The sequence below is a fragment of the Geotrypetes seraphini genome, chromosome 4 (genome assembly GCF_902459505.1).
Source record: "Geotrypetes seraphini chromosome 4, aGeoSer1.1, whole genome shotgun sequence".
In the NCBI taxonomy this organism is placed as follows: domain Eukaryota; kingdom Metazoa; phylum Chordata; class Amphibia; order Gymnophiona; family Dermophiidae; genus Geotrypetes; species Geotrypetes seraphini.
In genome coordinates this window covers 320,472,960-320,498,495 of record NC_047087.1, presented here as the reverse complement: position 1 = coordinate 320,498,495, position 25,536 = coordinate 320,472,960, and the positions used below count along the sequence as shown (strand labels likewise).

General features: G+C 42.7%; 1 protein-coding gene across 2 annotated transcripts in view; it reads left to right on the top strand.

Moving 5' to 3' along the window:
• Positions 1 to 25,536, top strand: part of MCMBP (minichromosome maintenance complex binding protein) — a 124,891-nt gene that overhangs the window by 44,136 nt on the left and 55,219 nt on the right. For both annotated transcript variants that reach the window (XM_033940659.1, XM_033940658.1), the window contains exons 8-11: positions 3,247 to 3,341; positions 4,806 to 4,981; positions 16,386 to 16,509; positions 20,758 to 20,875. In XM_033940659.1, coding sequence (XP_033796550.1) covers positions 3,247 to 3,341; positions 4,806 to 4,981; positions 16,386 to 16,509; positions 20,758 to 20,875 — 513 coding nt within the window. The remainder of the gene's footprint in view (positions 1 to 3,246; positions 3,342 to 4,805; positions 4,982 to 16,385; positions 16,510 to 20,757; positions 20,876 to 25,536) is intronic.

Here is a 25,536-nt window from a genome sequence, read left to right as displayed (position 1 = left end):
TTGAATGTCGTCTGCATAGGAAAAAGAAGTAAAACCAACTGACTGGCAGAGACTCAATAGTGGGGAGAAAAAAATGTTAAACAAGAGAGACGATAAAATAGATCCTTGAGGAATCCCAAAAGATGTAGAGTTAAGTATTCATTATTAAACTTAACTAGGGAAGTGCGGTTGGTGAGATATGAAGTAAACCAATTGAGTACTTGGTCGCAAATGCCTATCGATTCGAGTTGATTAAGAAGAAGATCATGATCAATTGTGTCGAATGCGACAGAGATATCCAGAGAAAAGAGAGCAACAGATTTGTGATGGTCCAAAAAATAATGGATATTATTCGTTAAGCCAGTCATTGAATATTCAGTGTTATGACATTTACGAAAACCTGTTTGGTTGGGGTGCAGGACATTGGTTGATTCAATGAAATCGGATACCTGGTTAAATATCAGTTTTTCAGTTAGTTTAGCTAAAAAGGGGATATTTGCAATTGGTCGGTAGTTTGTAGGGTCATTTCTACTAGTTTTATGGTCTTTAATTAATGGAGTGATAATGGCAGTTTTCCAGGGAATAAGGACTGAAGCAGTAAGCAGGCTTTTTAAGACAATTGAGTGAATGAAGGGTCCACCGCTGGGGATTCCTCCTTCCTGCCCGCCAAAGCCGCCCTCCTTCCTGCCCTTCACCTGCCTGCCGAAGCCACTACCAGGAATCCCTCCTTCCTGCTCGTCCCCCTCCACCGAAGTTGACCCAGAAGGTTTCCCTCCAATGTCAGAGTTGACGTCAGAGGATACCTTACAGGGGGAGGGAGGGGGGGTTCCCAGTTACCTCATTTGAATCGCACTTGCACCTTCTGCTTCCAGCGGCACTTGTTGCAGGCAGCGATTCACATGTTGCACATTGCTGACTTGGAAACCTCCTCTCCAACATCAGAGCTGACGTCAGAGGGAAGGCTTGTGGGTCAGCCATGTGCAACGTATGAACCACTGCCTGCAACAGTTTCGTTGAAGGTAGAAGGAGCGAGTGCGGCTCGAACAAGTAAGGGGACAAAGGGCGAAAGGAGGGAGGGAAAGAGCGCATTGGGCCATAGGAGGGGCACAATTTTGGGACAGAGGCTGGAAGAGGGGGAGGGAGGCACAAGCTTGACACAGAAAAGGAAGAAAGGAAGGGAGGGAGCATGAACATGAGACATAGAACAGAGGGAGGAAGGGGGCACTAACTTGGGACATAGGAGGGAGGGAATAGAAAGGGAGAATTGTTGAGCATGAGTGTGTGAGTGAGAAGGAAAGAGATGGTGCACAAGGGGAAAGGAAGAACTGACGGCAGCCAATCGAGAAAGGGCGAGGCTTGAGATAGCAAACATCGCTCCTGCCCCGCACAGCATGATTGGAAGAAGGCAGCTGTTGATGAGGTATTTACCGGTAAGGGAGGTTTTAAAGGGGAGGGAATAATGTATAGGCCGCCCCATTGTATAGGCCGATTTAAGTTTTAAAACTCTTAGATAAGCCATGGCTAGTAACATGGGGCAGCATATCTAAGAGTTTTAAAACTTAAATCAGCGTTTCCTGCGGCCTATACATAGGGGTGGCCTATATATGGGGAAATACGGTAGAGAGCAGATATAAATTCTCGGAACTGACACATTGCAATCATTGAATTGAAAATATTCATTTTTCCTACCTTTGTTCTCTGGTGATTTTATTTTTCTAATCATCTTTTCCCCAATCTCTAGCTGTACTTCCTGCTGTCTGTTCTCTTAACTCTGTTTCCAGGACCACCTTATCCATTTGCTATTTTTCTCTCCATCACTTTCTGCCCTACATCCATCTTTGGCATTAACTTTTAACATTCAACTTTCTTTCATTTTTCTGCTTCCTTCTCAATCTATTTTTCCTTATATTCCCCTTCTCCATCCATGTGCACCTTCTCCTCCCTATTTCTCCCTATTCCCATCAAACCTAAACAGCATTTCTTCCATCTCTTCCTAACCCCACTCCTCCAATCCCTGTGCATAATCTCCTCCCTCTGACATCTCTGTCCCCTCCTTCCCCCTACTGGGGTCTGGCATCTGTCTCCTCCTCTCCTCTCCTTCTTTTCCCCCTTACCATGGTATGGTACCACTCTCTTCTCCTTCTCTCAGCCTGGCATATCTCCCTCCTTCTTCCCTTCCCTCCTACTGTAGTCTTGCATCTCTTTCTCCTTCCCTTTCCCTCCTCCTTTCCCTTCCAGTGGTCAGATATCTCTGTCCTTCTCTTCCCCTTTTCCTATGGTTTGGTACAGACATGGGCAAACTACAGCCCGCCGACCATCCGAACCCCACTGACCGCAAGCCCTACATATCTCCCTCCAGAGCAGCGTCAGGCTAGCAACACTCTAAATAAGCTGCTTCGCGGCCTTCTCTCATCAGGGAATTCCCTCTCCCACATCACTGATGATATCATCAGTAACACGACACATGGAAGGCCCCAACGAGAGAAGGTCGCGAAGCAACTTGTTTAGAGTGCTGCCAGCCCGACACTGCTCTGGAAGGAGGTATATAGGGCTTGTGGTCGGTGGAGTTTGGATGGGAGGGAAGGATGGAGGGTCAGCAGGGTTCAGCTGCGTGGTGGGGGCGGGTGCTCAAGAGTTCTGCTGCACAAGGGATGGGAGGGAGGGAGAGAAGGATAGAAGCTGGGCAAGGGTTATGCTGTACAGGGGGATGGGAGGGATAGAAATATGCTCTTGGTCGAGCCCCTCTGTCAAATTTAAGAACCCATTGTGGCCCACAAATCAAAAAGTTGCCCACCCCTGGTCTGGTATCTTTCCTACTCGCAGTCTGGCATCTCTGTGTGTCTGTCCTCTATATTTCCTCCCCCATCCTGTGGTCTATCTTCTTATTTCCCTTCAGCCTGACATCTTCTTACCCTTTCCTCCCTCCAGCATATCTGTAGTGCCCTCTCCCTTCCCCTGGTAGAATCTGGCACTTTTTTAACCCTTTTTTTTTTTTTTTTTTCTATCAGTCCACAAGCAGTGTGAGTGAAGAAAACACGCTGCTTTTGGTGACCCCTGAAGCTTCCCCTTTATTCCAGTTTCCTGCTGCAGAGACAGTGTTTATGTACCTGACTGCCTAGACTTGGGTTGGGTGTGAACATTTACAGCAGCCTTTGAAGTAGTATAAGTGGACTTTTGCTCGGTATAAGATGTCTAGTAATTAGGCTGTGGTCCCTGTGAAAATAGTGTGTGTTATGCTACTTAAACTGTGTCTTTCTCTCTCTCTAGGTCTATGAGAACCGAGACAGCTTAAAGGTAAATGATGTTCTGGAGGTGTACGGTGTTCTTTCGGTGGATTCTGTGCTGAGTGCGACTGAAGAGAGGTACAGTGCTGAGACGTTCGCACATGTAATACAATTGTGTGGTAACATGCTCTTTTCCTGCATTGTTCTATAATTCTGCTTAGTGGCATAGCGAGGGTGAGCAGTGCCCGGGGCAGTGGTGCCCCTTCCCCGTATCTTGAAACTTCAGTACGAGCAGCCACCAATTGGCTGCCCACTTCGGCACTCTCTGATGTCACTTTCTAGATGCTGGTTCCGGAAGCCGACATGGGCAGCAAGTTGGTGGCTGCTCACGCTGAAGTTAAAAAGATCGCACGTGTGGCAGGGGGAGGAGTGGGAAGGGGGGACCGATACCCCTAAAAAGATGGAGGTTGGGGTGGGTCGCCCCCTTTACTATGCCACCGATTCTGCTGTCATATTGAAATGCAGTGAATACCAAACAGCCTCTCTTACTGTAGAATGAGTTGCTTAGTGTACACACTGGGGCATTAAGAGGCTGGTTGAAATTCACTTCTTCAGGAAAAAGGTTCCTTTCCTGTATGTAGGAGAGCACATGACTTGACACTGAGCAATTGCAGCTTCACTGTTCCACATTTCGGGACACATGTGCTACTTAGAATCAGATGATTTGTCACAGCAGATTCTGCGCATGAAATGCTCTGCAGGCCTTTCAGGGTACAGCTTGTGAGCTCATGGGAAGGTGGGGCTCACTGGTCGAGCTGCTGCCTCTGCACCCAGAGGTGGTGAGATCAAATCCCAGTGCTGCTCCTTGTGACCCGGAGCCCACCACTTTGAGTCCCAAAGCCACAAAAAGGCAGTGCACAAGTCCCCATTGCTGGTAATAGGTACTTAGATTGGGGGACCATCTCTGGTAGGAAAGAGTAAAAGCTTTTGAGGAAGAAGATACAGGTCTACAGTATAATGTCAACCTTTTGAGGTTAAGTTTCATTAAAATCTCACACTGTCATTAGTGAAAGAGATAGAATGCAGCTTAGGATTTAACGGTGTTAGAAATGGGGGTGATCCAAAAGAGGCAAAGGCTTGTGGAATACAATGTTCTTGAGATGATTTTTGTATAAAGGAAATCATCTTTATTCAAAACAAGTACATCCACATATCCACTTGTAAGGAGCAGCGGAACCAATAAATAGCTCATGCATGCCTTCCTCAGGGGTCCCGGTCAGTCTGGGAGATGCAGTGAGGAAATAGCTGATGTTCAGGACATAGGTATCTTATATTTCTTTTGAATCATCATCCATATTCGTGTTGCGCTAATTCTGACCGGGGCCCCTGAGGAAGGCATGCATGAGCTATTTATTGGTTCCGCTGCTCCTTGCAAGTGGATATGTGGATGTACTTGTTTTGAATAAAGATGATTTGCTTTTTACAAAGATCATCTGAAGAACATTGTATTCCACAGTCTTTGCCTCTTTTGGATCAACCTCTAACCTTGGAAATGGTGATACACTTCAACTGAATTACTGGTTGCACCCCCTCCTTTTGCAGGGCTAGTACCTCCCCGTTCTTGGATGCCATGGATTGTGCAGATCCAATAGAAGAACAGCGTGTTCACAGTCCTCCAGCTTCCCTTGTGCCCAGGATTCATGTCCTTGTGATGCGTAAACTGCAGCAAATCAACCCACTTATACCGAGCAGCCTTCAAGAGGAAGAGAGAAAACTCTGTAAGTACCTTATTATGTTTAGTTTGCCCTACCAGGTTAGAGATCACGTCAGAGGTGGTGGCATGAGCCAAAAATGGAACCTGGCATCAAGTATCAGCCATGAAAAACTACCAAGAGGGTATTGTGACCCCCATTTGCCCCACTCCTGCTATTTGATAATGTGTCAAGCAGACTGGATGAACCTATTTGATCTAAATTCACCCAAGCTAATATGGCTCTGCTCTGACCGTGGGGGCTTTTGGGACATTGGAGGGGAGTTGAAATATCATACATAGGATAGTTCAATACTTTAAAAATGGCATAGGATTCTGTACTGTAGCTGTCGCTTCCATTAGTTGTCATACAATGAGAGGCTAGAGAAATTGGGCCTCTTCTCCCTTGAAAAGAAGAGACTGAGAGGGGACATGATTGAAACATTCAAGGTACTGAAGACATAGTAGATAAAGACAGGTTGTTCACCCTCTCCAAGGTAGAGAGAACAAAAGAGGATAGATTCCGTACAAACGTAAGAAAGTTCTTCACCCAGAGAATGGTGGAAAACTGGAACGTTCTTCCGGAGGTGTTATAGGGGAAAACGCCCTCCAGGGATGCAAGACAAAGTTAGACAAGTTCCTACTGGAACAAAACATACGCAGGTAAGGCTAGACTCAAATAGGGCACTGGTCTTTGATCTAAGGGCTGCAGAGTGAGTGGACTGCTGGGCACGATGGACCACTTGTCTGACCTAGCAGCGGCAAATCTTATGTTCTTATGAATCTACAGAAGGGTGCGACTCAAAACTTTGAACTTCTGCCATGGGGAACAGCTCCTTCTTCAGTTTTTCCTTCTGCAAGCGAATTCAGGTGTGTTCTGATCTGCTTTCTTTCTCTTATTTTGGGGTATTTTTGCCATCTGTTTTCTATTTTCCTGCATGGCTTCGGTGCTCAGAAGTCCTCAGGTTTACTGAAGCTTCAAGTTTATTTAAGCTTGATATACCGCTTTAATTACCAAAGCGGTGTATATTGTACAAAATTTACAATAAAAGAAAAAATTTAAAATATAAGTAAAATGGGGAAAAGACAACACAAATTACAACAAATAATTGATGATGCATGCTACAAAAGGGAAATGGATGGGATACATTTCATAAAAATAAAAAGGAAGTGGAATGGAAAGGACACAGTCCCTTATGGGTGGCCTGCTACTCACAAGCCAATCTCTCTGGGTACCTGTGGAGCCTGCCTGCTTTTGAGTCCCTTCGGGAGCTTGGGGTCTCTTCCCCTGGGAGCTTGCTTGCCTGCTGATTTAGCAGAGGCTATGGGGGTCCCTGTGTAACAACCCTCTGAGTATTTAACCTCTTTTTAGCGCCGCTGATTTCTTTGATTCAGGAGATGTTATGCTGATGATGTTCTATTAGTTGCTAAAATCGATCCAATTAATTTAGATTTGAATCCTCTGAAAGAAGGACTCATAGTGGTTAGCTGACCAAAAATTACTCCTGAGTATTGAGAAATGCCTGTCTTGTTGGATTACAGGACATTAGATACAACCAAATTTGGAAAGAACATCCCATTGGTAAAAAGCTTTAGATATTGGAGAATTTGGGTTGATTTTATCAGCTGACTTTTGAAAAACAAGTGTCAGATGTTATAAAAAGAGATTTTATATTTTAAAGGCTATTTCAGGAGAAATATCTACACACCCTTTTTCATGCTTTAATAATCTCAAAATTGGATTATTGCAAGATTGAACACTTGGGGGCCTCAAATAGGAATCTGAAAAGATTACAAACCTTACAGAATACTGCAATAAAGTTAGGCTTTAAGAAAAAATTGGATAGGGTAACACCTCTTTATTTGCAAGATCACTGGCTACCCATTCGCTATAGAATCACATTTAAAGCTCTATTTCTTGCGCATAGTGTTTTTTTATTCTGTACAGCCTGCTTATTTACATTCGTTTTGATTCCTTACTCGCCATGAAGAATCTTGAGATCTGTTCAGGATAATAGAATGTTCATAGAGCTAGAAATAAAGCCTTCTACTTTGTAGTTCCAAATTTATGGAACCATATGTCACGAGAGTTGAGATTAGAGGCAAATTTAAAATCTTTCAAAATTATGTTAAAAAACAGTTTGTTTTTTTTAATCTTTATTCATTTTACATCTTACAAGAAGTGTAACAATGAGTAACAATTGAAATTGAATACATCACTTGAATCACTATCATATTCAACATTAAAACATTAAAATTTTTAACCCGCTCCCTCTCATCCCAACCATAACCTATGCAATCACAAACATTATATACAATATTCTTTATTATTGATCTAAACATTTGATACAATTCTAAAATCCCTCCCCCCACTCCCTCCTTTGCACTGTACTTATAATCAACAAATCAAACTATATGGCTAAACTCCAGGATTAAAATTGGCGGATTTAAGGTCATCTGGAAGCATTGGATGATAGCAGGGATACATATTTTGGATGATGTTATTTCAAATGGTAAACTGCTTGATTTTTCACAGTTGCAATATAAATATGGCCTCAATAAATCGCAAAATTATAGATGGATGCAATTGAAGCAGGTCATTCAGGCGGGGTTCCCTGAATGGAAAACTCTTAATCAATATAGCCTGGAATTTTTATGCTTTCAGGTGGACTTCCTGGGACACCAGGCCGCACAGTGGTATAAATTGATAAATGGATTAGTTAAAAAGAAGCCTAAAACTGGTCTTAGAGATATTTGGAGCATTGATATTAAGCATCAAATTACTGCGTCTCAATGGCCACGAATTTGGTCTTGGAGGATGGGATGTAGTGTCCGCATCTATGAGACAAACTTGGTTTTTCCTCTTACATAGAGCTTTTTGGACCCCAGTTACATTACGAAAGTTGAATAGCTCTAAGTCTAATAGATGCTGGCATTGTAGTCTCGAAGTTGTGACTAGATCATTTATTATTTGATTGGCCCTTTATCTTAGCCTTTTGGAAATCTTTTTGGGGTCAAATAAATCGTTTATTGGAGAACCATGTGGCATTATCTTATGATACAATTCTATTTGGAATGTCAATGAGGACACAGAGTCAAATTTCATTAAACAATAATAGGCTTTTATTGATCATGACAGGAGTCGCCATACAACAAATCACATTTAATTGGAAGAATTGGAGTAGACTCAATTATTGTTTCTGGTGGAATTCATTGTGTCACATTTATAAAATGGAAAGAGTAATTGCTATACAAAGAGGGAATTGCAATACATTTAAGGAGATCTGGGGCCATTGACAAGTTATTGTAATGAATAGATACCATTTTCCATTATAAGTTTTTATGGATTTTTTGGGTTTTTTTTTTTAAAGAAGCATTCGGGCAAGATTTAAATCAATCTGATATTACTCATATCTTCTGAATGTTCTTGATCTTCAGTTAGCAGTCTGGTGGAATTTTAAAGCTCAATGGTATTTGTATGATCTTACTTAGGAGTGAATGCTTTTTGTAAGCGTGAATGTTCCTTAGTATGTTTGCTTTTTATATGGGCTAGGTCAGGGGTAGGCAATTCTGGTCCTCGAGAGCCAGAGGCAGGTCAGATTTTCAGGATATCCACAATGAATATGTATGAGATGGATTTACATGCACTGCCTCCATGAGATGCAAATCTATCTCATGCATATTTATTGTGGATATCCTGAAATCCTGACCTGGCTCCAGCTCTCGAGGACCGGGATTGCCTACCACTGGGCTAGGTCTATACTATCTAATAATGGAGTTCTTTTTTATATTTGTTTTATTTTATTTTACATTTATTATATTCTGTAAACCACTTGGACCAGTAAAATGAACGAGCAATATAACAAGATTAATAAACCATAACCCCAGGAGCTGGCTGCAAAGTTTCTCCCCCTGACATATTGTGTGGATTTTCGGGGGTTAAAGTTCTTAGTCGAGGTCCGCCTGACCAGCAGCCAGCAGTGGACCTCTTCCTGGCACTTTCTGAGGCAGAAATCCTTTTCCTGCAGGCAAGCTGCTGCAAGCTGACAGGTACTAGAAGTCGCAGTGAGTGCTCCCATTATTACTCCCTATAGGAAAAATCATGGGTGTCTGAAAGACAGATTCAAGGGTTTCTGGTGTTAGTTAAGGTACCCACTTCCAAAATCTCTTTTTCAATATTTTTTTGTTTTCATAAAGCTTCCACAGGTTGTGTTTGCTGTGATTTTTCTGGCGGTGGCCATCTTGGATTTTTATCCATCTCTTTTTCTCTTGTTTTTTTCTGCCTCAACCTCTTATTTTGCCTAGGGATCATTTGTAATGGAGTCCCCAAGTCAATCTGCCCCTAATTCATGCGTTTTTTTGTGCGGCTTTGACGGCTGTGGAGCAGGGAGGAAGGGGAAGGAGCTTCAGACTCAGCCTCTCTTGAGGCCTCCGGGGTGTTAGATCTCCAAAAAGCCTGGCCTTAGGGGAAAAGAACCTTTCTAGAGGCCGCCCGCAGCAAGGAGTCAAACGCAAGTGCTTGGAGGAGGCCTTGCCTTCCCAGTCAGGAAAGCCTACTTAACAGGCCAGGGAAGCACTGCACTGCCTGTGGGCGCTTTGGCTCCGGTACAGAGAGATTCACAGCCCAAGCAGGCTTCTCCGCCTTGGTCCATGCTGGCTCTAAGTGTCAGTGACCAGTCGGAGCAGAACTGGGAGGACTGGAAGCCTCTTTCCATATTTTTATTATCACAAGGATCTGCTGCGTCCTTGGAAGTTGGATCCTCAGCAACCCTCCGCCTCCCAGTGTTCAGTAAGAGTGGCATTAAAGCAGAGACTTACCTTTTTTCCAGCTCATCCAAACATCTCTTTAGTCACTGCCCACTGGGAGTCTCCTGAAGGCTCTCCAAGTGTAGCTAAAGCTCTGGCTAGGCTTTATTCTCTGACTCTGGGAGTTACATCAAGGAGGGACTTGGCAAAAGGAATGCCTCAGAGCAGATTTTTCATTGTGGCATGGTTGGCTCCTTCTTGTATAATGGGCAGGAGGGGAGCTGGGGAGGAGATGCAGAGTCTGACTTGGGTGTAAGGTTTTTTTGCCACTCCTGCAGGATGATAAAAGGCCTTGCTCCAGTTCCTAGAGTAAACCGGCAGCAATTTTTCCCATTCCTATGAATTTGCCGTGGTTTACCTTCATTCTCTATTTGCTTCCTTAGTTTATAGAAGAAAATCATTCACCATGCTGGTGTTATAACTGCTCTCTCTGCGTCCACAGGATAATGCAGACACTCTTGGTTTGGTTCTGCTCCAGAGGCTGCATGTTTGGAAGTGCTCTCTAACTTCCTAGTTTGTCATTTATACACACTAGGAAAAATGGTACCTTAATGGTTTCTAAATGCAGCTTGTATGAAAGGTGCGACTTAAAAACATTTCTAGCTGAGTGAGAGTTTCTCTTGCTGTCCATGTAGAAAACTAAGCTGCTTACCTGTAATGGACATCGGGGTGCGGGTTTGAACTTGCTCTTGTTAGCTAAATACTTGAACCGGTCAGGTGCCCGGACTTGCTGACATTAGTGACCAAGCGGTTCATTCCTTTCCACTTTCTCTCATGGAGGTGAAATGCAGAAACACAGAAATATGATGGCCCATCCAGTCTGCCTATTCACAGCATCCACTATCTTGTCCCGCTCTAGAGTAAGGAGGAATAGTCTAATGGTTAAAGGAGCCAGTTGAAAAGCAGAGCTGCAGAAGTTACCAGTTCAAGTCCTATTGCCACTTTTAAAAGAGAGGAACATCGACGGTCAATTTAGTGCCATTCCAAGGGGCCTCTTTCTAGGTACTGGCAGGCTCAACATCTGACAGCGTGGTAAGTGCTCCTGACCCTGCAACAGGTCGTAACACCAATCTGTTGCTCCTTCAAGATTCCCTTAAGGTGAAACCTTCAGCTCATTCTAAGTAGTCTCAAAAACCAGAGCGCATACATTAAAATAAATGCCTCTTGAACATGTGGTAACATGGCTAGATTTCCATAGGATCACTTCCTCAGAGGCTGAAGTTGAACATGCTTATGGCAGGTGGCATTAACCTGCTGAGTCAGAGAGAAAGGGCTCAGGCACGGAGGGAATTACATGCCCTAAAGCAGAACAGTTCAGTGAGGCCCTGTCAAGTGGCAACTGAGACTACAGAGGAGCCACCAGGGCGAAGTGTTTCCTTGGGGTGGGAAACTGTGAGAGAATCTTGCAGAGTAAGTTTGGGGTGTGATCAGAAGGGTCCTGAGATGGCATTTATTGCCAAGTGTTAGAGCCTAGCTAAGAGCCAGCCCTTTGAAGAATTTTGACTGGGACTAATATTTAGTGAGAAAAAGGGAGAGAGACTTGGAAAGATTAAGCCTGTGAAGTAATAGAGCTCGACTACAGCCTTTTTGGTCTGCATAAAGAACTTTTGACTTATGCACAGCATATTTCGGCGAAATAGAGTAGGCAACCATGAGCCATACTGCCACAGACGCCCAAGTGCACTCGCCAACAGAAAAAAGCTTTCCAGTGACCACTCAAGCCACCTAATCCATTGTCTTGTAGGTAACAGCTCAAAGGTGTGTCATCGGTTAACTCCATCTCCCCTTGCTGCACAAGCAGTTCAGTTATCTCAAATACCATCTAAAAACTTAGAAAGCTGACTAAAGTCAGACACTCTCGGCTGAGGCTGCGACCTCCTCAAACAAATTATCCTTGTGTAGAGATAAGACGCAAAAGCCTTAGGGAGAGGCACTAGTAAGACTTGAAAGGATCTGGATGTCATTGTAGACAATACAATGAAACGTTTTGCCCAGTGTGCAGCAGCGGCCAAAAAAGCAAACAAGATGCTAGGAATTAGTAAAAAAAAGGGATAGTTAACAAGACTGTATATAGTTGGTTTTAAGAAAAGTTTGGACAATTTCCTGGAGGAAAAGTCCAGTCTGTTATTGAGAAAGACATGGGGAAGCCACTGCTTGCCCTGGATCAGTAGCATGGACTATTGCTACACCTTAGGTTTTGGCCAGGTACTAGGGACCTGGATTGGCCACCGTGAGGACCAGCTATTGGGCTTCATGGACCATTGGTCTGACCCAGTAAGGCTATTATGTTCTTATGAAGTTGCTTACCTGTAACAGGTGATCTCCATGGATATCAGAATAATGCAGACACCCCTTCCTGCCCTTCAACCCCTCAAAAAATCCTGTTCAATGCGTACTGTTGCAGCCAACATTAACAAATTAAAGTTCTTTTGTGAGCCTTGAGTGTTCACGCCTCTATTTCACCACCATCTTTCCTCCTGAAAAAAAATAAGCTATTCACAGAACTGAGACTCACTAATGTCAGCAAGGTGGGAAGCATGTATTTAAGAAGCTAGATGGCAGATCAGAACAAACCAAGTATGTCAGCATTAACCTGATGTCCACAGAGAATACCTGTTAAGGTCAGCAACTTTGCTTTATGCATGGATAGCAGGAGAAGCTGGGTTTTTAGATTGCACCTTTCATGCAAACTACATTTGTAACCATTAATATACCATTTTTCTGGTGTATATCAATGGCTTAATCTCTTTCTTTTTTATATTCAAGTTTAATGATTTTTTGATTAATCGCTTAATCATAATTCAAAGCGATTTAAAATACATTCAGAGGGAAACAATAAAATACAAAATTTAAAAAAGATTAAACATATAATACAAATCAAACTTAAATAATAACATAATATTGGAAATAGTTCAACATATTCGTAACAAAAGGTAAAAAAGGGGAAGAGAAATACAATTCATGATAGAAAAGTAGAACAAAGGAAAAGAACATTGGGAAGGTATGTAACAGTAAAATTTAAGATTTAAAACAACAGTTTAAAAATTAATAAATCAAATGCCAAATGCATCTTTAAAAAGAAATGTTTTTAAATTACTTTTAAATTTTCCCAGATCATGCTCATTTCGTAGAAAGATTGGGAGGGCGTTCCAGATCTGTGGAGCAGTTACTGAAAAAATGAATTGCCGTCTTGTATTAATGATCTTGAGTGAAGGAATGGTTAGTAGATTTTGCTCATTGGACCTTAATGTTCTAGTCGGACTGTATGGGATTAATAGTTTATAGATAAAAGCTGGAGTTTTATTGAGTAAAGCCTTGAAAGTGAGTAGACAGAGTTTATAAGTTATTCGATGAGTGACTGGGAGCCAATGTGCTTCTATTAAAAGAGGAGTAACATGATCAAACTTTCTAGAGTTAGTTATAAGTTTAATAGAGACATTTTGAATAATTTGGAGACGTTTGATCTCATTTAATGCTATCCCTTTAAAGAGTGTGTTGCAGTAGTCCAATTTCGCAATTACCAACAAATGAATAAGAATATTTAAAGATTTGGGGCATAGAAATTTTGAAATTGCTCGAATCTTACGTAGTCTGTAAAAGGTGGTTTTAATAATAGTACTGATGTGATCATGAAAATTAAGTTTGGTGTCAAAAGTAACCCCTAAGATTTTTATATTGTTTACTAATTGCAATGGGATATTTTTTATAGTAATAGGAGCAATGAGAGTGGAACTTTCTTTCCATGGGAATAACATAATATTGGATTTTTTGATATTGAGAGCCAATTTGTTTGCATTTAACCAGTGATAAACTAGGTCAAGTTTTTCGTTGATCTCTTGGATATCAGACATTTTATTGGTATCAATTGAATGCAGAAGCTGGATATCGTCTGCATATGCATAAACTTGAAAACCCACGGATTGACACAAAGTAATTAACGGAGCAAGAAAGATATTGAATAATAAAGGAGAAAGAATGGATCCTTGAGGAACACCGTGAGTAGTTAAAGAAAAGTTTGAGGTTGAGTCTTTAAAGAAAACAGCAGAAGTACGATCTGATAGATAAGATGTAAACCAGGAAAGAACTTGGTCAGAAATGCCGATAGAGTGAAGTCTGCCAAGGAGAAGCTGATGATCGATCATGTCGAAAGCTGCAGAGAGATCAATAGAAATTAATAGTGTTGATTGGTGATGATCTAGAAAGTATTGAATGGAAGTAGTCATACCAATCAGTGAATGTTCTGTGCTATGGTGATGTCTAAATCCCGTCTGATTAGGATGCAGCGCATTGGTTTTTTCGACAAAATCTGAGATTTGATTATAGACTATTTTTTCTGTTAGTTTTGCTAAGAAAGGGATATTGGCTATTGGTCTGTAATTGGATAAGTCTTCAAAACTAGCATTTTTATCTTTTATTATAGGACGAATAATGGATTTTTTCCACGTTAATGGTACCGTGTTTTGACTCAGGCTTTTGGTAACTAAAGTATGAATGAAGGGTCCGAAGATATCAAAATAATGTTTTAGAATGAATGGTGGAATCAAATCGGCTTTGGATCTTTTGATATTAATAGTTTTAACAATGGATTCTATTTCTTTTAAACTAGGTAATTTGAATTTTGAGCATCTAGCAATTAGTGAATCTGCAGTAATTTGTTCAAAGCTATCTGTTGAATCTTGTTTTATTGTAAACATTTTACTGATTTTGTTAATTTTTTCGATAAAATGGTCCGCTAATTCTTGGGCGGTGGGAACAGAAACTACTGCGTCAGGTTGTTGTTTGTAATTTGGAATTGTTAATGAGTTTAGTATTGTATAAAGTACTGAAGGATTTTTAGCTTTGAATATTTTATCTGAGTAAAATTTCTTTTTTGCATCGTTTATTTTTATTTTATAAAGTTTTGATTGTTCGTTATATCTTTGTAGATTAAATTGAGTTTTATCTTTTCTCCATTTACGTTCTAAAGATCTAACCTGTTTTTTAATGAGGGAAAGTTCAGCTGTAAACCATGGATTATGAATTTTTCGAGAGGGAATTACTTTAACTTGTAAAGGTGCAATTTTGTCCAAAAGCGATTGTATGGCTATACTCCAAAGGTTTGTTAAATCATCCAGGGTGCTTGAATTATATTTTGAAAAATCTAAATTAAATGAAGAGTGAATTAAATCGGAAGAAAGATTGTTATAATTTCTGAAGTTGATTGTTTGTTCATTTTTTTGATTCTTCATTTTTAAAATATATTCAATAAATGAAATATAGAATATATTAATCATTTTACACGTTAAACATCACTTAAATTTTTCAAGATTCATAGTGATAGTGTGTGTGTCAGAAGTGTCCGAAGATCTAAAGGCGAAAAAACAGTGTGACAAGGCAGTGGCTGCTGCCAGAAGGATGCTGGGCTGTATAAAGAGAGGCGTAGTCAGTAGAAGGAAGAAGGTGTTGATGCCCCTGTACAGGTCATTGGTGAGGCCCCACTTGGAGTATTGTGTTCAGTTTTGGAGACCGTATCTGGCGAAAGACGTAAGAAGACTTGAGGCGGTCCAGAGGAGGGCGACGAAAATGATAGGAGGCTTGCACCAGAAGACGTATGAGGAGAGACTGGAAGCCCTGAATATGTATACCCTAGAGGAAAGGAGAGACAGGGGAGATATGATTCAGACGTTCAAATACTTGAAGGGTATTAACGTAGAACAAAATCTTTTCCAGAGAAAGGACATAATTTGAGGTTGAGGGGTAGTAGATTCAAGAGCAATGTTAGGAAATTCTACTTTACGGAGAGGGTGGTGGATGCCTGGAATGCGCTCCCGAGAGAGGTGGTGGAGAGGAAAACGGTGACTGAGTTCAAAGAAGCGTGGGATGAACACAGAAGATTTAGAATCAGAAAATAATATTAAAGATTGAACTAGGCCAGTTACTGGGCAGACTTGTACGGTCTGTGTCTGTGCATGGCCGTTTGGAGGAGGATGGGCTGGGGAGGGCTTCAATGGCTGGGAGGGTGTAGATGGGCTGGAGTAAGTCTTAACAGAGATTTCGGCAGTTGGAACCCAAGCACAGTACCGGGTAAAGCTTTGGATTCTCGCCCAGAAATAGCTAAGAAGAAAAAAAAAAAAAAAAATTTTTTTTAAATTGAATCAGGTTGGGCAGACTGGATGGACCATTCGGGTCTTTATCTGCCATCATCTACTATGTTACTATGTTACATATTAATTTCCTCCCCCCCACCCAACCCAATTTTTCCATTAAGTAATTATAGAATTTTCCCGTAATTTTAGTCCTATATTATACATATTTTAAACAGGAAAAATATATATACCTATTCAGACTTATTCATCAAACCACAAAATTTATCATCCTTCCCCCCTATTTCCATCCTTAATCTCTTTCTGTTCTTTTGTAAAGCAGAGTATATTTTGAGATGGGAGGAGATTTGAGATTGCAATGCATCCTGGAGCTCTCATGATGTGTTCTAAGAAGCACGAGTTTGAACCACAAGCCACAGAATATTAATGATAACTAGAAGTAACATTAATGTCCATATTCCTTTGATTTTATCTCTGGATATCCCTTTGACTGAAGAAGAGGAAAGCTGGAATCTTTCATTGTTCTCTCTCCTTGTCATGTAGTTGTCTCTGGCTTTATGTTGGAGCTGTCCTCGGTGAGAGCGGAGCTGCTGGGCTTTCTGACCCACACTCTTCTAGGAGACAGCTTAGCTGCAGAGTACCTGATCCTGCATCTCATCTCTACGGTGTGAGTACCTAGTCCTGCCCCTTCTCTTCTCTCATGGGTTCTCTTGTGTGAATGTCTTTGATGTGTAATTTGCTTTCTCAGTCCTTCGGGATGCAGTCCTCAGCTAGCCTATGCTACATGAACCTCGGTGCAGTTCCCGAGATATTGGGGATTCTGCTCATGTTTAATTTTCCAAAATTTTGGAAAGAAAATGACACATTCTTGAATCTTCTGCCACCTCTGTCGCTACTTTGATTGTTTTCCTGCTCACCCCACCCACTCAAAAACCCCTCAGAAAAGTAGTACTTGAGAAAAAGTGTGTGCTGGTCATTTTGGAAGAAATGAGAGTACATGGTTTTATACTCAGAAACTCTCGCTCCCCCCCCTCCCCTGCTGTCACTGGCTGACTGGCTGTAGCCCCTCCTAAGCAAGCACTTGGGAGTGACTGCAGTTAGCTCTCCAGCCCCTGCCCCGCTGCCTCTGGCTGTAGCCCCTCCCAAGCAAGCACTCAGGTGAACTCACCAGCCTTGCTGCATCGCGCTCCTTCTTACGCATCCTGAGGGCACCTCCCTCTTCTCACTATCTCACATCTTGATTTCCTTTCTCTATAGCTCCAATTCATTTTCTGCTTCGCAAACTCACTCTCCCTAATCTTACTCCCTTTCCCTCTCTCCACACCACAAATCCTCACTATCCTTCTCCTTTCCCATCCCCTCACCAGCCATCTTGTCATCTACCTTATTCTCTCCAATCAAGCCCAAACATTTTCTCCCTTCCGTTCATCCATCTCTTTTCTCTTTCAGCACCACCTGTCTTCATCGTTGCCGTCTTCATTCCCCTTTGCTTCAGCACACTCTTGCTCCTTCTTTGCTCTTTGCTGAGGATGTCAATCCCAACCCTGGCCCTCCACATCATCTGCTTCCCCATGCCCTAACTTCATAGCTATCTCCTGTTCATTCTGCCTCCAACAAACTGCCTTGCGTTCATGACCTCTTTATCTTCCAGTCCCTCCACTTGCTTGTTCTAACTGAGACATGGATGTGCCCTGAGGAATTCACTGCAGCTGCTGCCCTCTCCCGTGGTGGCTACCACTTCTCCCATACACCACACCTTACTGGTCAAGGTGGAGGTGTTGGGCTACTTCTCTCTTCTTTTGCAGATTCCAACCTCTTCTACCACCTCACACAGCCTTTCTTCATTTGGAGTCCACTCTGTCTGCCTATTCACTCCTCTACCTCTCCAGATAGCTGTCATTTATCATCCGCCCCCTCAAGTCCCTTCCTTCTTTTTCACTGAATTTGACCCTGGCTTTCCAGCTTACTTGATTACCTTCTCCCTTCCTCATTCTTGGAGATTTTAACATTCACTTTGACGATCCCTCTGACACTTAAGTTTCTTGCCTTGGCCGCCTCATTCAACCTCCAGCTGTGCTGCACTACTCCCACTGTTTTGATCTTTCTCCAATTTGCTCTCTCTCTCTCTAACTTCTCTACTGCTTCCCATCTCTGATCATCACCTGATAACCTGCACAATTACTCCCCCTCAGCCATGTCCAGACATCACCAACCGTTTTCAAAATCTTCAATCCCTCGATCCTTCCACATTTGCAATTGAGTGTTTCACCTCTCCTTGCCTCCATTATGTTATCCAAGTCTGTTCTTTCCTTTGCTCTGGACACCTTTGCTCTCCCTGTTCCCTGCTGTATCAGGCTTACAAAACCTCAACCTTGGTTCACTCCCAAGTATCTGCTACTTACATTCCTGTACAGAGCACCTTTGGCTCAAATCTTGCACATATGCTGACTACTTTCACATGTCTGTTTAACAAGTTCTAAATCTCAAAGCATGTTCTACCTATCATCAATTCCCAACATCTGTCCACACCTTAATCACGCCATTGTAATAACTTTTGTACTTCTGACCGAATGTTCTATGTACTTTTGACAGAATGTTTTACCTTGTATCTCTATCTCTGACTAAATGTATCTTCTGTTGTAAACTGCTTTGAACTTCTGGTATAGCGGTATATAAGAAATAAAATTATTAAATTTATGCTGACTTCCTTTAATTCTGCTCTTACACTAGTCAAGCAAGACTACAACATCCAGCTAACTAACTCCGTTTCTTCCAGCACCTGCTGTGTTTGTCATGCTGAACTCCCTCCTCAAAGTGCCCAACCCCTCCATTTCTCTCTCTCTCCCCAGATGATGGCTGATTACTTCCATGACAAGATTCACAAGATCGCCCTTGAATTCACTGCAAAGTCACATCCTTTTCCCCTGACCTTCAAGCTCACACCACCCCTTTCATTTGCCCAAACAACTCAGGAAGCTCCCCTTGCCTGGTCCCACCCTCTCGACCCTCCTTCAACTACCACTGACTTTTCTTCCTTCTCTGAAATCCAAAGGAAGAAACTGTACAACTTCTGTCCTACTTCATACCCCTCAGACCCTATTCCCACCCTCTACTTGACCCCATCCCTCCCATCTTCCCTGTCCTCAACCTAAAGGTGACCACTTGGTGCTCAATCTCTTTTCTCGACACGATCGTGCTTCAGCCCTAAAAGGGGCCTGCCTCAGGAGTCTTGTTATTAAACGCAATGCATAAGATGTACAGGTTCATATACAGTACTCCTGTTTTTCATTGAATTGACAGGAAACCTTGGAAACCACCAAATAAAAGTGAAAGTCAAGTCTAGCACAATAAGAGATTGAGCACCAATTGGTCACCTTCTCTTCACTCGTGTGGAGGCAGTTTCTCCTGTTTGTTGTCCAAGCTATCCTCAACCTATCCATTTCCACTGCAACTGTTGCCGATACCTTCCAACATGCGGTCCTTAAGCCTCGCTATTACCCTGTCTCCCTTCTTTTGTTTCTGTCCAAGCAACTCGAGTTTGCTGTCCTCCATCACTTTCATCTCGCCAGATTCTTGATCCTCTCCAATCTGGCTTTCTCTCCCTGCACTCTTGAGAGACGATCCTTCCTGGCCAGATCTAAGGGCCTCTACTCAATAGGACCTGTAATAACAGCTTACTCCTTGATACGCTGTCCTTGCTCGGATTCCCCAAATTTTTCCTCTCCTGGGTTGCCTCCTACCTCTTCCCATCACACCTTTAGGTTATGCACTGGTGGGTCCTCCTCTGCGATTGACATACCCCAGGGCTCTGTCTTAAGACCTCTTCTCTCTCTACACCTGATTTCCTCCCATGAATTCCATGCTGATGACACCCAGATCTACCTCTCGACTCCTGAAATTTCACCTAAAGTCCCCCCAAAAAGTCTCAGCCTGTCTGAGGAACATTGCTGCCTGGATATACGAAACGTGTGCAAGACTGAGGTGCTTCTCTTTCCTTCTTCCTCTGTAAAACTATTATCATTCAATCTTGGAGTTGTCTTTGACTCTGACCTCTCGTTTTCTCTGCTAAAGCCTTAAACTTCTATCATCAAAATTCACCCCTTCCTCTCTGAGCATACTACCTGGACCCTTGTCCACACCCTCTTGTAACCTCACGCCTAGGCTACTGCAATTTACTTCTAACATGTCTCCCGCTGAACTGCTTCTCCCCCCTGCAATCACCTCACCCCTCTCTTCAAATTGCTTCACTGGCTCCCTGTCTGCCTCTGCATACAGTTCAAACTCCTATTACTAACCTACACATGTGTTTATGCTGCAGTCCCTCAGTACCTCTCCTCTCTTCTCTCTCCTTATACACCTCCCAGAGAAGGCTGTTCCTCAGATAAGCAGCTTTGATCTTTACCCTTCTCCTCCACTGCCAATTCCAGACTCCGTTCCTTTTATCTAGCTGCCCCATATGCCTGGAATATGCGAGTTTGTCCATTATTGCCCTTCCCTGACTGAAAACCCATCTCTTTGATTTAACCTTTAATCCATAACCCTACTCCCCTCTTCCCACTGCTCACCACCCTAGCCAGCAGATGAACCATCCCCACCCTGGCAACCTGTTTCTGTCTTGTCTGTTTAGATTGTAAGCTCTTTTGAGCAGGTACTTTCTCCTGCATATGTTTGTTAATGTAGTAGCAGAAGCCCTTAGGCTTGGTTTGTATCCTCTTTGAATAATTCACAAACCAATGATGGAAACGTAGTTTGGCCGCCTTTGAGCAGCATCGTGGAGCATTCACCTTGGGCACTGCCCACCACTTTTCAGCTTCACATGCTGACATAAAATTCCCACCTACCTCCTCCTCGTCCTTCTTTGTCTCTCATGCTCTTCTCATGTGTATAAGTTTAATACCTGCCCATCCTTCCTCAGGTATGCCAGAAGAGATGTTCTGCCCTTGGGGAAGTTCTCCCTGAACCTGAGTGGCTGCCCCAGGAGCAGTCACTTCCCACGTCACTTGTACCGTATCCTGCAGCAGCTTGTCCCATCGGTAAGAGCCACAGGACTGGGCGGAAGCCACTTATAAGATGGAGGCTTAACTTCTGTTCTCTCCCTCTTGTGTGCCTAATACAGCTCTGGGCCCTTGGTGTGGGGTGGTAGGAAGGATGCAAATATGGGGTACCTTTTTGAAACGGGCAACTGCCTTGCTGAAATGTGAACAGAAGTCAGAACATCATGCCTATTCTAGGTTTCCTGGGGTGTTAAGGCTTTAATTTCTGCATTTTCACACTTGAGAGGAACAGTGGTGGGCTATAAAATCATTTGAATTCTGCTTTACTAGTTAGCACCAGTGAGTGTGCAAAGCCCCTCAGCTCTTCTTCCTCCAGTGTTGCGGAAGGGATGTGCTGCTGCAAAAGCCCTCGTCTTATAGAGCTGCCATGAACAAACCTGAGCCCTGGTAGCCCCTTTTCCTTCCCTGTAAGAAAACTGCATCTGTTCTGCCAGTTCTTTAATGGAGCTGCATGCTGCATTGAAAGATGTGGGATTGCCTGCATACCATATCTAGCAGGAGCTCTGGGATGCTTCAGGCTGTGTTTGTGTTTTTGGATATTGAGTTGTTTGTTTGTTTATCCCCTGCCCTTATCCAGGTCGAGTTACACATTTAACGTACAAATCACATCGACATGAACACACTATAAAACAAATTCCACACTTACATGTAGCATCCAAGTCTCTTCAGCGACAAACATCATTATAGCCAAGAAAATATATCCATGATCAGCACTCTACACGCAACAGTAACCACTCCTCCTCTTTCAGCCAATTCGCAGACCCTATATTTCAGCTTACAGAACAAGTGTCTTTTAAGTACTTTCTTAAAGTTCTGTAAATTTTGCTGTTGACGAATATATTCTGGAAGGTTGTTCCATTCCCTTGGACCAATACAGTGAAAAAACTATTCCTGGATGATGAAAGCCTTAGGTCCAGCACAGATGGAACAACCAGATCAAAGTGATCAATTGACAAAGCAATCGAGACGACTCACATGGCAAGATGCTCTGGACCAGGTGTTTGGGAGCCAACTTCTGTAGGCACATGAAGACATTTACCAGTAACTTGTAATGTAACCTGCTTAGATGTTGCCTCTGGAGTGCAGCCACTTGTGTAAGTTGAACCTGGCTGATAATCAGAGCTCTGACACCTCACGGGTCCTATGTGTGTGAAGAGCAATACTAGGGATTTGCTTGGGCTGTCCGGTGCCTCAGCTTTGGAGGCTTTTTGTTCTATGACTTTAAACTCACTTAGAGGGAGGAAGGAAGAGGAGATCCTGAGATACTGCTCTGAGGTAGGCTTCTTCCATGACCTCAGATTCTAAAAGGCTTGTGAACTTAGTCTATAGAAAGATTAGGTGCTTACCTCGATAATCTTCTTTCTGGTAGTTCTGAGTGTTAGGGATATGCATCTGGACACAAGTTGCTTGCAGAATATCATTCATCTTTCAACGCTGCCTCCTTCCCAGTAGGCTTGCACCTGGCTCCGCAGTTTGTTTAAAACCAGTCAAGGACCACTGTAATGGAAGACATCCTCCAACACTATGTATTTCTGTTCTGCTCTGAAACAAGTATAACATTATCAAAATTATACAAAACTTTTATGGAGCTCATAGCTACTCGCATGTCCTTTTTAAAAAGCAGAAAATCAAACATGATATTCCCCCCACTCTTTTTTTTTTTTTTTTTTTTCTTTAGCTTAACTTGCAGGACATAGAAATTATTCACAATAAGACAGACTGAAATTAAGACTAAAGGCAGGTGAAGCCCACTCACAGCGCAGGACTTCAAGACTACAGCTCTACCTCTGGATTTGCAGTTTCCCTACTCGTGGTTTTGCTTATTCGCAATTTTTTTTTTTTTTTTTCTGCCCGTACCTCCTTGGACTTTACCTGGTGGTCTAGCGGTAACGCAGAGCAGGAGCGATCTTCCTATGCTCCTGCCCCGTGCAAAACCGTCATCAAAATGGCTTCCGTGAGTTCCCGTTGTAGTCTCAACAGACTACAACAGGAACTCACTGCAGCCATTTTGATGACGGCTTTGCACGAGGCAGGAGCATAGGAAGATCGCTCCTGTCTTGCCTCACCGCTAGACCACCAGGGGGCAGCAGCCAAAGAGCCAACCTGAAGACCTCCACGTAGCTCGCAAGGAGCTCCATAACAAGGAGTGGCTCAGAGCAAGGAGCAGCAGTACTGCTGGCAGGAAGAGGAAGCGGACGCTGTAATTGCCAGTGGCCAGACAGCCTACCACAGGGAGAGCAGAGGTATGGTTTGGGGGAGGCAGGAGTGGGTCAGAGCCAGCCCAAAAAATTATTCGCGATTTTTCCCTATTCATGGGCCTGCTCTGCACCTAACCCCCATGAATACAGAGGAAGAAGTGTACTAGACATATCCACAAGAGAGAAAATTTTTGAGGTAAGAACCTAATCTTTCTTTCTAGTGCAATATGTCTAGTAGTCCTGAACCATAGGGATGTACCAAAGGAGTCCTCTGAGTCTAGAGTGGGACTACTGAGCCTGCCTTTAATACTGAGGACCTGAAAGCAGTGTCCTTCCTGGCGGCCATGTTTACTCTATAGAACCTGGTAAAGGTATTAAGACTAGACCATGTCACTGCTCTACAAATCTCCATGGGGGAGACTGCCTGAGCCTCCGCCCATAAAGTAGCCACCCCTCTGGTGGAGTGTGCCTTCAAACTTCAACACTATTGGTGGCTGCTTACCACACCCTTCATATGCGGAGGAAATTGCCATTTTAATCCATCTGTAGATCAAGGCCTTGGATGCAGACTTTCCAGTCTTAGTACGACTGGTCAGAACAAAAAGGTGATCAGAGATTTGAAACTCATTGGTAATTTCGAGGTAGCAAAGAAGCACTCTCCTGACGTCTAGTAAATGCAATGTTTTGTTCTCTTTTTGACCCCGTAGGCTGAAAGAAGGGCAAATGGACTTCTTGATTGACATGGAAGGCGGAGACTACTTTCAGTAGAAAGGATGGAACCATGTGCAAGGAAAGCCCTGCTTCCGTAATCTTAAGAACTGGCTCCCTGCAAGAAAGCTTGTAACTCAGAGACTTGTTTCACAGATGTAATAGCTGCCAAGAACACCATCAGATCTAAGAAGGACGTCGCCTTTAAGGGCTCATACAGAGCCCTACTGAGACCTCCTCCTCTCCCTAAGAGATTCCATATGCCTGCCCCATGCTATCCTGAATTCAGATAGATTTCATTTCCACCACCTCTGTCGGGAGACTCTCCCACACATCTACCACCCATTCTGTAAATAAATATTTTCTTACATTACTCCTTAGCCTAACACCTCTTAACTTCATCCTATGCCCTCTCCTTCCAGAGTTTGCCTTCATTTGAAAAAGACTTGCCTCCTATACATTAACGCCACAGAAATATTTAAATGTGTCTTTATCGTATCCCCTATTTCCCGTCTTTGTCTTCCAGAGTGTATATATTAATTTTTCTAAGTCTGTCCCCGTACAATGTTTGACTAAGGCCACGAACCAATTTTGTAGCAATCCTCTGGACATAATCTGTACTATTTATATCTTTTTGAAGGTAAGGTCACACAATATTCCAAATGGGGCCTCACCAGAGACTTATACAATGGCATTATCACCTCCCTTTTCCTACTGGCCATTCTTCTCTTATGCACCCAAGCATCCTCCTGGCTTTGACCATCGCCTTTTCTACCTGTTTTGCCACTCTGAGATCACACAATCACCCCCAAGTCCCGCTCTTCTTCCGCACACAGAAGTAATTTGCCTCCTATACTATACTGTTCTCCTGAATTTTTACAGACCAAGTGCATGATTCTGCATTTTTTAGCATTAAATTTTAGTTGCCAATTACCAGACCATTCTTCAAGCTTGGCCAGATCTTGCCTCATGTTATCCACATCCTCCAGAGTGTCTACCCTATTACAGAGCTTGTATCATCTGCAAAAAGACAAACTTTGCCAGACAGTCCTTCCACAATATCACTCACAAAGATGTTAAATAGAGCCGGCCCAAGGACAGATCCATGCTGCCTTTCACTAACTAATAACATCCTTATTTTCTAAGCCCGGGATGCCCACACTTTTTGGGCTTGCGAGCTACTTTTAAAATACCAAGTCAAAATGATCTACCAACAATAAAATTTTAAAAAACACAAAGCACACTGTATGCAGAGAAAATGTTAATTATCATTTATATTCCGAGCTTTTTTTTCAAAGAGGTCAAGGCAGATGACTCTATAATAATAATAACTTTATTCTTCTATGCCGCTAATAATCATGCGACTTCTAGGCGGTTTACATTTGAAGAGAGCTGGACAATCAGCAAGTTATAATATGCAGATAGTTAGTGGAATTACAGTATGTAGAATCTTGAAATACAATATACAGTTTGTTAAGTATTTTCAGAGGGGACATGTTAGAAATAGGAGCAAATTACAAAATACAGTTTGTTAAGAGTTTCAGTGGGGCATTGGATAGAAATACAAAAGAAAGGGATTAACAGAGTTACTGTTTAGGTGATATATCTGTCGAATAAGGCAGTTTTTATGGCTTTTCTAAAAACGTTGTAGGTCAGTCTAGCTCCATTAATGTAGTTGTCTAGCCAGTGTTGTTGTTTGTTTGCTTGATACATAAAGATTCTTTCCAGAAAGGT